Raw genomic sequence first — 15,061 nt, forward strand, 5'->3', positions numbered from 1 at the left:
CTATTCCTGTCGGTGGGTTGTTGTAAACAACAAAGAGTGGCGAGGCCGCACAGAGTCGAGACATGTCTGGATAAAAATAACGTGTGGAAATAGGTTTCACAGCTGCTCCTGTGCAAGTCCAAGGGGTGTGTGTGTGTGCATAGGGTGGGGGAGTTATTTAAAAAACAAAAGCCAGGTTGCCAACTTGTTAACTCCTCTTTGGGTGGTTCTCTGTGCAGGCCTGTCTTGGGGTGAGGGGTACGTTATCTGCACAGGCTACCCAAACTGTTAGGCAGGATGGCGGCATTCTTTCTTCCCATTTGTGAAGCACCATGAAAAGCCAGGAAAATCTGAGTTATTTAGTCTTTTTTTATTACATTATTTACCACCAAAGGGGGTGGGCGGAGGGTGCCATTTGAATTTTCTGCCGCAGGCACCCAAAAGGCTTGGGGCCACCTCTGAGGCGACTGTGTATGGAATGTTCCAGAGAGGCCTTTGGGGTTCGCAGTCCCTCCCAATCTGCCTTTAACATGCACACCTTAGAAATAAGATTCCCTCCCCTCCTCATCCGTCAACAGGCCGGCATCCATAAAACACAGCCATGGGGGGGGGGGGAGTTTGGGAGGGAGACCCAAAGTTAGGCAAGTGGAGTAGAGCACCATAGAGATCTGGGAGGGGCTGGTGGGCCGAGTGGCTCCCGCTTGCCCTGTGCTCTGACCCCGCATATGGCGGTTTCCATTGGAAGTGCAGGGCAGTGTACGACCAGAACACAAACTAGATCAGGAACTCAACTGACAGACCTATGAGGTGATCTGGGCAGCAGAATGGCGAGGTTTTCTGACTCCCAATTTTTTAAACCATGGCAAACATCAAAGCTTTTCCCACCAAGATTAGGTTGCTAAATTGCAGAAAGCAGACTTCTTGTGTGTTGAAAGGGCTTTTGAGCTCAATGTAGTTCTGGAACTCAGAACAAATCCCTAGGCTTTGTCTTTGAGATATTGGGATTTTTAGGGGAGGGGACCCCAAAAGCGGATCTTTATGCCTCCATACAAGTATTTGTGTTATAGAGCACATGGAGACAGGCTATCATCCACAGCCTTTCCAATGGGGTCCTTTCAAGGCCCTCCAGATGTTGGAATCCCCACCTGCCATCACTCCCCACTGGCATGGCCAATGGTCAGGGAAGACAGGAGCTGTCATCCAACCACATCTGAAGAGACACAGAGGTCTCCCCACCTCCTTCACTAGAGTGTTAAAGCACCCACTTGACCCACAGTTATCAGTTCCAGCATCTTTTTTGGGGGGTGGGGTGGGGTGGGAGAGAAGACCCAATCTGAGCTAATGAAGTATAACCAAAAGAAGACTGCTGCTCTTCTCAGTGGTCAACAAAGAATGGATTGGGAAACTCAAGAAGAAGTCACCTTCCAGCCATTGGGAGGACTTGGGTGCTGCCCAGGAGTACTGCCATCCCCTCTCCTCTCTAATCTCTCTAGCCCCCTAATGCAAGATCATACCTCCAGACATTCCTGCAGGAGAAAGGAGAATCCTCCCCCCCCCCAGTTCACGTATATGCATTGGAAGTACGTTGAAAGAAAAAATGAGAGCGTGTGAGTGAGAGGGCTTTCCAACTTTTTGTCCACCCTATCTGTGGTTACAAGAAGATAATAGCACGCCTCTTTAAGACTAAAGATAAGGCAAAGATCAGCAGGTGGGTGCCTTGGTTTGAAGGTTTTTGTTCCAACTTCCTTGGACCTCATCAGCAGGCACCCCATTTCCCCCCACCCACCAAGCGGCCTTCCCCACATGCCCCCTTGCTTGACCCTCCCTCCAATTGTCCATCCAGCTGTTGCTTCTTTTGTTCAAAGCTGTTATGAAAGAGGACTTCTGGTTTCTGCTCCTGTGAGGGCTTCAGTTCGTCACCTGGGGTCCGGGAGGAATTGTCACGATTTTCTCCTTGTGGGTGTTAACTTCCAAAACCGATGTTTTTTTAAGAAAAAGTTTCAAGTATGTACGGCATTTACAGCAGAGGATGACGCCTGAAGGCGGGATATAGAAGGTGGGAGCATGTTTGCTCCTTGGTCATTGCCTGGAAGGATTTCTTCTTCTTCTTTTTCTAAATAATAATAATTAAAAAAAAAAAAACACCCCACAGGGAGGCTTGGCTCCTGCTCAAGAGTCCAACCAGCTTGGATGAGAGAGAACAGTGCACCAAAAAAGTAACCAAAAATGACTCCCCCCAACCCAAAGTTTTATCTTCCGTCTCTTCTTCTTCTTCTTCCTCTTCTTCCTCTTCTTCTTCTCTGCCTCCTCGCTTTCCCCCCTCCCTTCCCCCACAAAAATATAAAAAGCAATAAGTTTACAAAAATAGAAAATAATTACAGCAATAGCCAGAAGGATGAGGGGGGAGGGGGGAGGAAGGGAGGGAAGGAAGGGAGGAGAGAGGGAGGGAGGGCCGCAGGCCATATTATTTGGCTGAGCAGTGTAATATGGTGGGGTTGTTTAAAGCGTCCTCCACCAAGTGCAGTTCTTGACGGTCGACAGTGACGTCTCTTATGCAGCCAACGTAGCCGGTGCTGTAGGCTTTGGGGAGTTTGTGAGCCACGCTGAGTTTCTCTAGTCCTCCTGCAAAAGAAGGCGCAGGTGGGGAAGGGAGAGCAAAGGAGAGGGTTAAGGTGAACTTTCACCTAGCGACACACCTCTTTCGCTCTGTTCACTCACATTCTCCATCTTCCTCCCCTCCCTTCTGTATCGCTCTCCCCATGCCAAATGTACCATGTATTCCTTGGGGCAGTGACCCGACTCTGTGAAGTGCACATGACAGTAACGTCGTTTTTGAAGGACATCTTCCTTATGGGAAACACAGGACTGCCTTGGAAAGTGGTGGGCTCTCATTCCTTGGGGGCTTTTGAAACAAAGGCTGGATGGCCATCCGCCTTTAGCTGTCATTCCTGCATTTCAGGCAGTTGCAATAAATAACCCTTGGGGGGTCATTTCCAACCTTTCAGCTATAGGGTTCTATAACTCTCGTGCTCTGCACACTCCAAATCATGATGGTGAACCATTTGCAAAAGAATATTTGGAGAGTGTTAGAAGACAGAGGTAAAACTGCCATGTTTCCTCTGAAAAAGATCTTCTTCAAAATGCACTGGGGACAAATGCTCTTTGAACTGAGGCCATCCCTCTTTTTCTTCCTCTGACTTGTATTCAGTGATGGTTCTACTCAGAGTAAACCTGTTCCAATTAATAGACATGGCTAAGTTAGAATTTAATTAAGTTCTACTCAGAGTTAGACCCACTGAAAAGAACAGGCCTAAGTTAGTTGCGTCTATGAACTTCGATGGGTCTACTCTGAGTGGGACCTTTTTGGTCACAATCCCTTCTCTTTAAAATGCTGTGCTTCGATGGCGTAACAGTAGCAGCAATTTAGTGTGGAATGTTTTCTTCCACAGTCTATTCTGGAAGCTACCAGGCTACCTGGAGGAAGGGTTTCGCCAGCCAACGCCCTGTGTGGTGGGCAAGTACGCAACTTCGGTTAAGTGGGGTTCAACTCACCCAGCCAAAGAGCCCCGTCTGTGTCCAACTGAGTTGCTCCAAGAGGCGAGGAGCCTGTGATGGGGGACTCGTTGCCGACCTGCAGGGACCCATCTCGATGCACTCTGCAGAAAGAGGGGGAAACGCAAGCCGTTGCTAAAAGGCTCAGGGTTCTGCATGTGTGGAACGTTGGTTCCTACCAGGTGGAGGAAATTTTGCTTTGCTCTCCTTCTTCTAGAGGGATTTGGTTACCTTGGTGGTAATCGTTCGTCACTCGGTTTCACAGAGACAACCTACCCCCAGTACCTATGACATTTTTCTTTCCTAAACACCCCGCAAACCTTGTAAAAATAAAAACAGTAAACATTGTTTGAACAGCCATTTTCCTAAAAATGTTGAAATATTTAACAACATATTCATTTTGATGGCTTTGCTGAGAGACCAGTTTACCTTTGGGCTCTGTCTCAGTTGTCATTTAGCAGCAGCCATTCTCAAGCTGCAGTAGAGAGAAGGGATGCAAGGCTACTCCATCGGCCTTGCTTAAAAAAACAGCTGCTTTTGGCTTGTCTTCTTCTTTATAACTGAATGGCAGACATCCCATTAGACTATCCGAACTGCTCCCATCCCAGCTGCTTGTTACAAAGATCTGTAACTTTAAGAACTGGTGCCTGGATTTGCTCCCCCCCCCAAAAAAAATCTCTTTTTCCTTGTGGGTCATATCTTTTAGACACTAAGCCTGAGAGCTGGGACTGTTTGGGTTTCCTTGGCCTGCAAGCAGCTCTGTGAACCTTTTCGACTGAAGAGTGGAGTTAAAAAAAAGTGAAGAACGATTGACTTAAGATTGTGTCCTGGTTTTCCTCCCTAATTTCATATATTTCTCATACAAGTGCTTATAAAAATTGCCAATAGCAAGTGGCATAGTTAAAGAGGTGTTTCCTTTCTCTCTCACACACAGCCGTGGGACAGAATGTGTCTTCTAAAATTATTCTTGCCATTAGGAATTTTAAGAACTAAGACAATTGGGGTGGGGGAAAATTCTGCTACCTGATTACCTGGGGCATCTATTTCTGAGATGTTTTTGAAGGAACACCTCTTCTAAGATTATTCTGTGATGTTATGTGTGCATTTCCTGAAAACAAAGTAAAGCCTGCTCTTTGCTTCTGAAATGTTTTTAAGTTCCTGGAAATCTAAGAGCACTTGATGAATCAATTACTTGGTTCAAAAAAGCTCGCATGACTCATCAATTAGTACCTCTTTCACTGAATGACAGCCCAGGAAACAAGCCTTCATTTGCATGATTAGTTTCAAGGTTTCAGCTCCCTTCAAAGCACCATTTGGGCCCCCTGGATTGAAGGTGGGGAAGAGGGTTCTAATATCTACAAGCGCCACTGCAGGCTCCTCCCCAATCTAGCCAATTCATGGACCCTCCTTGCCTTCTAAATGGAGCAGCTAAGGCATGGGTAGACAAACTAAGGCCCAGGGGCCAGATCTGGACCAATCGCCTTCTAAATCCGGCCCGCGGACGGTCCAGGAATCAGTGTGTTTTTCCATGAGTAGAATGTGTTCTTTTATTTAAAATGCATCTCTGGGTTATTTGTGGGGCATAGGAATTTGTTCATTTCCCCAAAAAAATATAGTCTGGCCCCCCACAAGGTCCCCCCTGCACAGTGGACCGGCCCCCTGCTGAAAAGGTTTGCTGACCCCTGAGCTAAGGAGAGGGTGCCACATAAGGTCAGAGGATAAGCTCCTCTCTCCCCCTTGCCCCATGTTATTCAAGCACACACACCCCCATCACTCCATCCTGGACCTCAAAAGGCAGCTGCAGAACCCACCCCCTCCGCTTTAGGTATCCCAGCCACACATCCGAGATAAAAATAAAAACCCAGAGGTGGGCGGGGGAAATAAGATGTTCATGAGGGTGGACTGCCAAAGCCATAGGCATTACAACGCAGTGGAAGGGACTTTTTGCTTGACCCTTTGGGACCTCTTCCTAGAACCCAGGGTGGACAAGTCTAGGCACGATCTGCCCAAAGGCAGTCTGAGTCACCCAAGGATTATTTTTGTATGTGTGTGCATGACCTGCCAAGCTCTAGGGGTGACCCTTTGCTTCCTTAGCCTCACATGGTGCAGAGGAAAGGAGGAACATTATCTGGGATCAGGAACACCATGGCAGGAAGGGACAACGGCTGTGGGCTCAGTGGCAGAGCTCCTGCTTTGTTTGCAGAAGGTCCCAGGTTCGATCCCTGGCATCTCCAGGTAGGGCTGGGGAAGACTTTTGCCCGAGACCCCCGAGGGCGATTGCTAGTCATCTGGACTACTTGAAATAGGCTGGACAAAGGACTTTCAGAATTTGCTTTAAAAGAATGGCAATTCTATTTCAGGCAATGTTGCCAGTGCAGACTATATTGAGCTAGATGGATTAATGGTCTGATTTGGCATAAAGCAGCTTATGTTGCCATTATTTTCACTACTATTATATCCCATCCTTCCTAGAATAATAGAACTCTAGAGTTGGAGGGTTCCGCAAGGGTCATCTAGTCCAACCCCTGCAATGCAAGAATCACTGCTCAAACAGGATGGCTGACTAGTTGCCAGTTTGTTACTGGTTTCTGTAAAGCTGCTCACACCAGTGTTTGAAGCCCTAGATGGCTCAGGCCACAACAGCTGAAAGATCTCCATCCCGACTCAAACTACTGAATTTCCATTCTTCACATAACTTCTGAAGTTAAGGCAACTTACCCCGAGTCAGATCATAGGCTCTATCTAGCTCAGTATTCTCTACACTGACTGGCAACAGCTCTTAAGAAGTTTCAGACAGGGAACCTTTCCCAGTCCTAACTTGGCATGCCCAGGACTGAACGTGTGACGTTTGACATTCAAAACCAGTACTCTGCTGTTAAACTCCAGCAGGTTGATCGCGATCTACTGGTCGATTGTGGGGTGTCCCTGGTCAATCGCAGGACCCTGACACCCCTGCAAACAACTTTGGCTCCTCCTCTGGTCAATACAATGGGTACAGCACTGCCAGTGTCTTTTTAGTGGGAGTAGTTCGCAGTCTCTCAGAAGTTGGACATCCCTGAACTACAGTATCTCCCTGAAGGTTGAAGGAAGAGGCTGAGAAATGATACAGTGAGCAAGCATTCCCCCCAAGTGTCCCTCACCTGTATGCTTTGATTTGGATCCACTGGTTCGTGTTGACTGGGACAGTGGAACGGAGGACCATAGGCTTGGAGCCAAGGTCATAGGTCATCTGTACGCGGCCGTCCACAATGGCCAAAGCAATGTAATCTGAACGCTCCAGTCCTTTCCCGCTCCAGAGGATGAGGCCTTGCGTGGCTTCGGTCTTGATGCTCAGCTCAAAGTGGTTCGACTGTAAGGCCTTCTCACTGCATGGAGATAAAAGTGGGGTGTCAGATTCTGAGATGGGGGGGAGGGATCTCCCCACTCCTTGTACGCCCACATAATGACACAAGGAGGGAGAGCTGCATTCTTTGATGGATGAGTGGCTGGTGCTGAGCCCCAGTTCTCAGCATTGTTTCAACGGTGTACGCCAATTTGAGGTGGAAGCATCACCAGGTGACAACATCCATTCAGAAAACAGGATGGAGCTCACGTTCAGAAGAACGCTACAAAAGGATACCCTGTTTCACCTTGTAGACTACTGACGCAACTGAGTCCCATTTTTTTCTAGCACAGGCCTAGCTTGGCCCCGGGCCTCATATCTGAGAAGGAAATAAGGTTGCTTTGACAAGCGTAAAGAAGGCCTAGAGGTCTTAGAAGAAAGGGTTTTTTTCAAGCTTCAACTGCCACAAAGACGCACATGTACCACGCACGTACCACACAACACAAGACACACGACAGCATGGAAAAGAAGAGTGTTTCATCCTCCAACAGACACAGGATAGAAATAGGTGGCCAGTGGCTGTTGGTGAATTCCACATTGAAACAAATTCAGAAGCTTTTAGAAAAGTGGGGGAGAATTTACTGAATTGTGAAGTGAGTTCCAGAAAATTATGGGTTCTAGCCAACTACTTTTTACTCACAGGAGACCCATTGAAATTAATGGAGCTTAGCTAGCCATCTTTATTCATTTCAATGGGTTTGCTCCACGTAGGACCAATTTTGGATAGGACCAAATGTTGAGGTGCTCATTGTTCAGTGGGGTGGGGCAGGATTCCTCCTTTTTTATAATATTGGAGAATGACCACTTCTAGCAGATAATGTTTTATTATTTTGATGTTTTGTTTTAAACTTTTGCATTTGCATTTCTTTAAAAAGACAACAACATTTAAGTCACTCTGATACATTTCATGTAGTGAGTGACAAATAAATGTAATAAATAATAGTAGGTTAACTGTGTGTTAACTCAAGAGTATAGCCACTGAAATTAATGGACCTACATCGGTCATGTCCACTGATTCAAACAGGTCTATTCTGAGTAGGATTAACACCAGCTATGACCCAATAATACCAAACGACCTGAAAGGAGTTCTAACACCCTTTATAAATACGGCCACTAAAAATGTGTGCAATGCTTCACGTATTTTTAACGAGGAGGACACTAGCCCATAAAGAAGTCTGTCAACGGCTCTTAGCTAAATGGAGCTTGTGTGTCCAGAAGCTGTTAACTAAATAGCCAAGATGGGCAGCCAACAGGCCTTAAAGCCATTCATGTGAGCTACCCAGGGGGCAGTGGAGGGAAGTGGTGGCTGCTGTGCTCAGGTTTTCCTCTCAGGCTCCGCAGGCTAGCCACTGTGGGAACAGGAGGTTGGCCTAGGTGAGCCTTTGGCCTGTCCCAGCTAGCTTGACTTATTTTCTTTTTGAGTCAGGTAGAGTGAAGGACAGGATGCCCTGAGCCAGAGCCAATGGCAGGCCGAACTGGCTAATTCTAGGTTTGTCCCCATCCTCTTCCTCCTCCCTGCTAAGTTCTACAAGGGTGACACTGAAGTTAAGGAGGTGAAAGCTGGCAGGCAGGGCCATCCCTAGGACTGGAGGGACGCAAGAAGGCAGGAGGCTGGCATCTGGATGAGGTCAGGGGCAGTGCCAGGCTCAACTGTCAGGGATGCCCAGGGATTCAACTAACTCCTACTCAGAGTATACCCACTGGAAGTAATGAACCTAAGTTAGCCACTCGCATTAACTTCAATGGGTCTACTTTGAGTAGGGCTGGCACTGGATACAACCATGGATGCTGATCTAGATTGTGGTCTGATTCATCAGGGCCCTTCTTCTGTTCTTAAAACAGCACCTGGGAATAAGGCAAGAGGAAAACCTGAATGCCATCTCTGACTCTGCTGCCAGCTAGTCCAGGGAGGAGTGGCTACTATGTCATACTTAGATCCTCACTTGGCTGTTTTCTGTTTGAGATGGATGCTCGCTTTAATTTATCCGTTGCGTGAATGGAATTGAGAACCTCTTAATTTGATTCTTCTCATTTGTTCTGGCCTCGGCAGATAACAGCTTTATTAAGGATGATTGGATGCACATTGCTGGTCCCCACCCCCCAGCCTTTCCATTCTTAATTAATTTATTCTTATTATTTTGCAAGTTATCTGGATTAGCTTGTTACGGCAATCTAGTAATTGAAACCAAGCTCCCAAATGTTGCTAAGATGTTTGGGTTGTCAACTGCCAAGTCCCACTCAGCCAGAGAGCAGGCCCGCTGAAATTAATGGCCCTGAGTTCATCACCTCCATTAATTTTAAAGGGTCTACGCTGAGTAGGACTAGCGTCGGTCCCAACCCTTTTATCTTTTTGAGAGGGGAGCTCTGCAGCAGTGCACCATGTGACAGCAACTGGTCTGCAATTGTGACTGCGCACCACCCCATTTTACTGGGTAAGCTTCGGACCTGTAAAACCTGCAGAGATGAAGACTAGCAATGGCTGATCCAATAGGGCTCTTCTTACACCCTTTAGTGGAATATTTAGATTTTTAGAGCAGGTATGGGGAACTGGTGGCCCTCCAGATGTTGCTGGACTACAACTCCCACCATCCCTGGCCACCAGGTGTGTAGCTGGGGCTGTTGGGATCTGGAGTCCACAATATCTGGAAGGCCACAGGTACCCCCCCATCCCCACCACACAACTGCTTTAGAGATATGGAAGGTTGGGGTGTCATTTCAATGGACCGGCTGTTCCCTCTGCCCCAGTGGAACACAGTAAGCAAAGTACCCAGGTTCCCTCCACCAGTGTCTCTGGCTCGAGATCCCTGGTGCTTTTCAATAACTGGGAAATTTGGATCACGTCAGCTCTTGTTACTCTGAATCAGGTAAACCGTTCTGTGCAAACCCTGCTCTCAAAGCTCAGAAATGAAAGACATGAACATCTGATTTTTTCCCTCCTCCTTGTTTTGAACATGATGACCATGTTCAAAACAAGGGGGGAGGAACATGGAAAAAGGGCGTCTCAAAATGAGCTCATGGGTAAAGCGCTCTTGCTGAGCTGGGCTCGGTTGTGTGCTCTGTGATTTATTCATTTTTAGGCCCTTGGTAATTATTATTATTATTATTATTATTATTATTATTATTATTATGTAACAATGCAGCAATCATGCATAAGAGCAAAGCGGAATGCAGAGGAGATTTTTAAAAGGTGAAGAAATGGTGGCAGCGGAAGCAAACATCTGGACACCAGAGCAGAAGCCTTGCTGACACTCACCTGATATCCAGAGGGTAGTCCAGCGCATCAGGACTTAGAAGCAGGAAGAAAGGGGAGGCATGCAATAAGCGCCCAAGGCAAACAGTGAGAAGTGGCCAGTCCCTGCGAAACCTCTGAGAGATCCCAGCAGCTCTTTCTTAATGCAGGGCTGTGTCCAACCTTAGCCCTCCTCATTGGAATTAATGGAGACTGCTAACCTAGGTCCATTAATTTCAACGGGGTCTGCACTGAGCAGGACTTTAAAGTTTGGATGTAACCCAGCGATGTGAGATCTTTGCGAATGAGAAATGTGGTACCACCGGGCAACGCAATGGGTTTCTGCACATCCTGAAATAATAGCCCCTTAAGCTTGTTTACAACAGCTAAGGGATAATCATTGGAGGCAGAAGTGAGAAGCGAGGAATTGAGCCTCTGGGTAAAGACCACCCTTTCAACTCACTTCTGCCCTGGATTTGTTTACATGATCAAGTGGTTGGAACATAATGAAGAATTAAGGGCCTCTATCTCTTTGTTAAATAAAGGCTCTTGACATAGCTTCATTATGTTTGTTCACACGATCAGTTATGAGATAACAAACCCTTGAAGTCACTTTAGTCTGGGGTTAGTTGCGGGGGTGGGGGTGGGGGTGGGGAGTCGCAAGAGGTTAAACCAGGGCAGGGAGTGGAAAGCAAAGGAAAGAGCCTCAACACCCCCTCCCCCCGATTAATTAGGTGCTTGATTTCAAATCAGAGTAAGTGACCACATGTACAGCAGCGTATTATTATCTCAGGTATGCAGAAGGGGGTTTCTTTCAAACCAATGCAAGCATGCGGTGGCTTAAGAGTGATTCAACATTCCAAGTAAAAGGGATGGACCAGAGTTGCCTGCCCATGTAAAACAACAAAGCTTGTTTCAGAAAAAAACAACAACCCCAAACCAGCCGTTTTTTAAACAACCTGTGATGTCTCTGATTATGTAAGGCAACCTCAGCAACTATAACTACCCGCTGGTCCCACTTTTTAACCAGAACACAAGGGCACCTTGAGGGTTTTTGATTTTTTTGGAAAACACATTTTCAATTCCAGAGATATAACAGAGATCTGTTATTTTTTCCTTTCTGGAATGGGATCTGAGGTCCACCATGGTAGTTTTCATCTGCAAAGATTGTGCAGAGACCCTTAACCCCTGCTAAAGCTGGGTCACAGCTGTCAAGTCATCTCGTTCAATGTGATTTGGTGAACAATTTCTTTCTTCTTCTTCTTAATGTTGTAGAGGAGCAGCGAGGTGGGGGGGGGACCATGATGGATTGTCAACATACTGAAAATCTTTCACTCACTTCTCTCTTTATATGTATTTGAAGTGTTTCTATATATAAAGGAATAAAGTAACATTCCACTGTATTTGTTCTGGATCCAATTTTCAACAATTGGTTAGACTTTGTGTGTGTGCCTCTCTTTTAAAAAGTCCTTTAGATGTCACAGATGTAGAAAAGCAACTGTGTGATTACTTAGGAGATCCACAGAGGCCCCAACCTATATACGTGTATAATGCCATAATTCTGAAACAATGTTAGTTTTAATTCAGGTCACTAGTCCTCATGGGGAAAACTGCCACAACAAGATAATAAGGCCCATTGTTAAGGGGTGGCATTTCAGATTTGGTGTTTTAGTGCATGAATAGTTGGAAGACCTCACCCCAGCCTGTTAGGCCCTTGCATGGATCTGAAGTCCTCACAGAAGGTGTCCAGCTAAACAGTTCTGCTACTGCAATGAGTTTTAGGTGTGCAATGGAGCTTCCTCCCTCCCTTCTGCCCCCCCCCTTGCAGGCCCTGTAAATTTGCTGCAGATTTACAGGGCACACAGGAGAGGCTGGGGAAGCACCATGGCACAGCTAAAACTCCTGGAAGGATTAAACACTCACCACCTCTTATGCAATGGTCAGAAGACCTTAATGTCTCGTTTACTGATTTTCAGTGTACAGTGGTACCTCGAGTTATAAATGCCTCAGGTTACAAACGCTTCAGGTTACAAACTCCGCTAACCTGGAAGAGTTACCTCGAGTTGAGAACTTTGCCCCAGGATGAGAACAAAAATTGTGTGCTGGCGTCGCAGTGGCAGCAAGAGGCCCCATTAGCGAAAGCACGCCTCTAGTTAAGAACAGTTTCAGGTTAAGAACGGACCTCCGGAATGAATTAAGTTTGTAACTAGAGGTACCATTGTATTGTGAACGTGAGCTGACAAACCCAGCCATTGTTTCGTTTTCCCTTTTTTGTGCATTTCCCCCCTTTCCACCAATAAATTCTCACTAAGAAACAAATGTTTTAAAACTCCTTGTGTTAGTGGAACCGTTTAGCTGGGATAACTCCCCCCCCCCTCTGTTTTTTTGCTCGGTGAGCTGCTGAAAAAATTCAGACTACGGCTCTCTTTTGCATAACCTACGTCTTGGATTATTTCCTGGGTGCTGGGAATGGGGTAAGGATGACAGGCAGCTCTGGTGCTGTGGCTTAAGTCTAATACAGGGCACACATCTGTGTAAAGTGAAGGTGTGGGTGCTCCCCCTGTCGGACCACCTGTCCCCTGTCCCCCCACTCCAGGAAGGCTCACTTTCAGTTCTTATTCCCAAGTGAACGGTGGTGGTGACTGAGTGACGTGGTTGGGGTTGGGGTTGGTAGGCGGCAGGATGGTTGATGTGAGATGGTGATTACAGAGGGTGGGAGGGCGAGGAAGGAGATCTACTTACGCTGGGATCTCATTGGTCAGTTGGCTTGAAAACAAAGAAACAAAGACATTCAGGACGCAGAGAGCGAGAGAGAAAGTGAGGTGGCAGACAAGACAAGAGAGCACAAGTGAGAAAGAAACATAGGGTTGTATCCAACTTTAGTCCTAATCCAAGTATTATTGCTGTGACAATGACTGTGTTTGTTATTCATCCTTCACCCAAATGCCCTAGGGCAAACTCCTTTAAAAAACGAGCTGCAACCACAACTAGAGTGGGCTGTACACACACACACACACACACACACACACACACACACACACACACACCTCTTAGGTGTCAAAGGCCAGGATAAGGAGATGCACCTTTAAAGGTAAAGGTAAAGGGACCCCTGACCATTAGGTCCAGTTGCGGACAACTCTGGGGTTGTGGCGCTCATCTCGCTTTACTGGCCAGCTTCCGGGTCATGTGGCCAGCATGACAAAGCCGCTTCTGGCAAACCAGAGCAGCACATGGAAACGCCATTTACCTTCCCGCCAGAGCCGTACCTATTTATCTACTTGCACTGCTTGCTTTTGAACTGCTAGGTTGGCAGGAGCAGGGACCAAGCAACGGGAGCTCACCCCGTCGCGGGGATTCAAACCGTCGACCTTCTGATCAGCAAGCCCTAGGCTCTGTGGTTTAGACCACAGCGCCACCCATCTTTAGCATATGGCAAAACTCCATAATAGGAACGAGAGACACCTCTGCAGGGTGGAGTTCCACAGCCTAGGGGCTGCCACAGAGAAGGCCCTCTGCTGTGCTGCCACCCCTTATGCTTCCGAGGGCAGGGCAACTACCAAGAGGGCCTTCTCTGCTGATCTTGAGAGGGTCTGCAGGGAAGGAGGCAGTGTTTCTGATAGACTCATTGAAATTTACTATTTTATTTTATTTGTACCCTTCCTTTCCCCCCAAAGCAGCCCAGGGGGGCAAACAAGAAGACATAAAAATATTAAAATGCCTTAAAAACAATTCCGGTTCAGATGCAGACTGGGAAAGATCTCTTGCCTAAAAGGCTTGTTGGAAGGGGAAGGTCTTTCATAGGTGCCCAAAGGGCAACAGAAACGACGCCTGTCTCATATTGAAGAGGAGGGAATTTTAAAGGGTAGGTGCCACCACACTATTCACGGGCATGAGGAGCATAGGCCCATTAAGTTCAGCGGGTAGGAGTAAAACTTAGTTGGATACAACCCATCGCAGTCTCCAAAGGGGTGACCAAAAACCAGAGGTGGGGAAGAGGTGGGTCCAACGCCCAGAGCATCTGAGCAATGCCTACACACAGAATAAACACACATAAAAGAAGCCCCTGCCCCCAAATGGGTTGCAGAGATGTGTGGTACAGGAGCCAAGATTAAAGACATACAAAAATGTTATTCATGAGACAAGAGAATACACACACACACGAAGGTGGGCAGACAGGAGGGCTGGGATTAGGAGGGGATCTTATTGTGCTGCTTTCTTCTGCCACAGCTGAATGAAACTTCCATGTAATGCTGGGGATAAAGAACTATCAGGGACCAGTAGTCAGATTCCTCTTCCATCAGATGATGGATGAACCTGAAGGGCACACGGAGGCACTGCTGCCAGAAGAACCTGTAGGGCCAGTGCCCCACTCCTCCCTGGCCTGAGGATGTGGCGCTGCCACCCTCTGACTCCACTGTAGAAGACCCTGGGGTTCTTCCCCACTCCTCCAGTTCAGAAGGTTAATTGTTAAGCTCTGAGTTCAGTTCCTGCCAACAGGCTTCTTTTTCTACCCCCGCTTTGTTAGTCCAAAGAAAAGGCATTACCTTTTGGTCACAGCATTGTGGTATTCTATGTAGGTCCTGCCATCGAAAGCAATGGCCTCCGTGTCTCCTGCCGCCTTCTCAGTGATGACTGGGGGAGGAAGAAGAAGATGAAGAAGGCAGATTGGTTATGATCGACCAACACTCAGCTCCACTGAATGACTCCCACTGGCAACTGCTGCTGCTTCTAGTAAGATTTTATTAGAGCTTTTTTCATAATACAGTAAACGACAAAATAAACTAATCTTAATAAAAACAAAAACAGAGCAAAAAAAAAGGGGGGGGGAGGAAAACACAGAATCCTCTATCAAAAGTAGCTCCTAACCCTTGTCACTCACAGAAAGTGGTGGACCCTCCCAGCTCTCACCTGGGAGCTTC

At 47.1% G+C, this 15,061-nt stretch overlaps 1 protein-coding gene across 5 annotated transcripts in view; it reads right to left on the reverse strand.

The window, feature by feature from the left end:
• Positions 1 to 334: 334 nt before the first annotated feature.
• AGRN (agrin) overlaps positions 335 to 15,061 on the reverse strand; it is a 244,704-nt gene continuing 229,977 nt past the window's right edge. For 3 of the 5 annotated variants that reach the window (XM_079986657.1, XM_079986656.1, XM_079986660.1), the window contains 5 exons: positions 14,687 to 14,774; positions 10,167 to 10,199; positions 6,672 to 6,896; positions 3,532 to 3,635; positions 335 to 2,601 (listed from right to left, as the gene is read on the reverse strand). In XM_079986657.1, the coding sequence (XP_079842783.1) occupies positions 2,444 to 2,601; positions 3,532 to 3,635; positions 6,672 to 6,896; positions 10,167 to 10,199; positions 14,687 to 14,774 (608 nt within the window). In that variant the 3' untranslated portion in view covers positions 335 to 2,443. The remainder of the gene's footprint in view (positions 2,602 to 3,531; positions 3,636 to 6,671; positions 6,897 to 10,166; positions 10,200 to 14,686; positions 14,775 to 15,061) is intronic. The other 2 variants (XM_079986658.1, XM_079986659.1) reach the window with 1 other exon arrangement.

This window comes from Podarcis cretensis (assembly GCF_951804945.1).
Source record: "Podarcis cretensis genome assembly, chromosome: 8".
Lineage (NCBI taxonomy): Eukaryota > Metazoa > Chordata > Lepidosauria > Squamata > Lacertidae > Podarcis > Podarcis cretensis.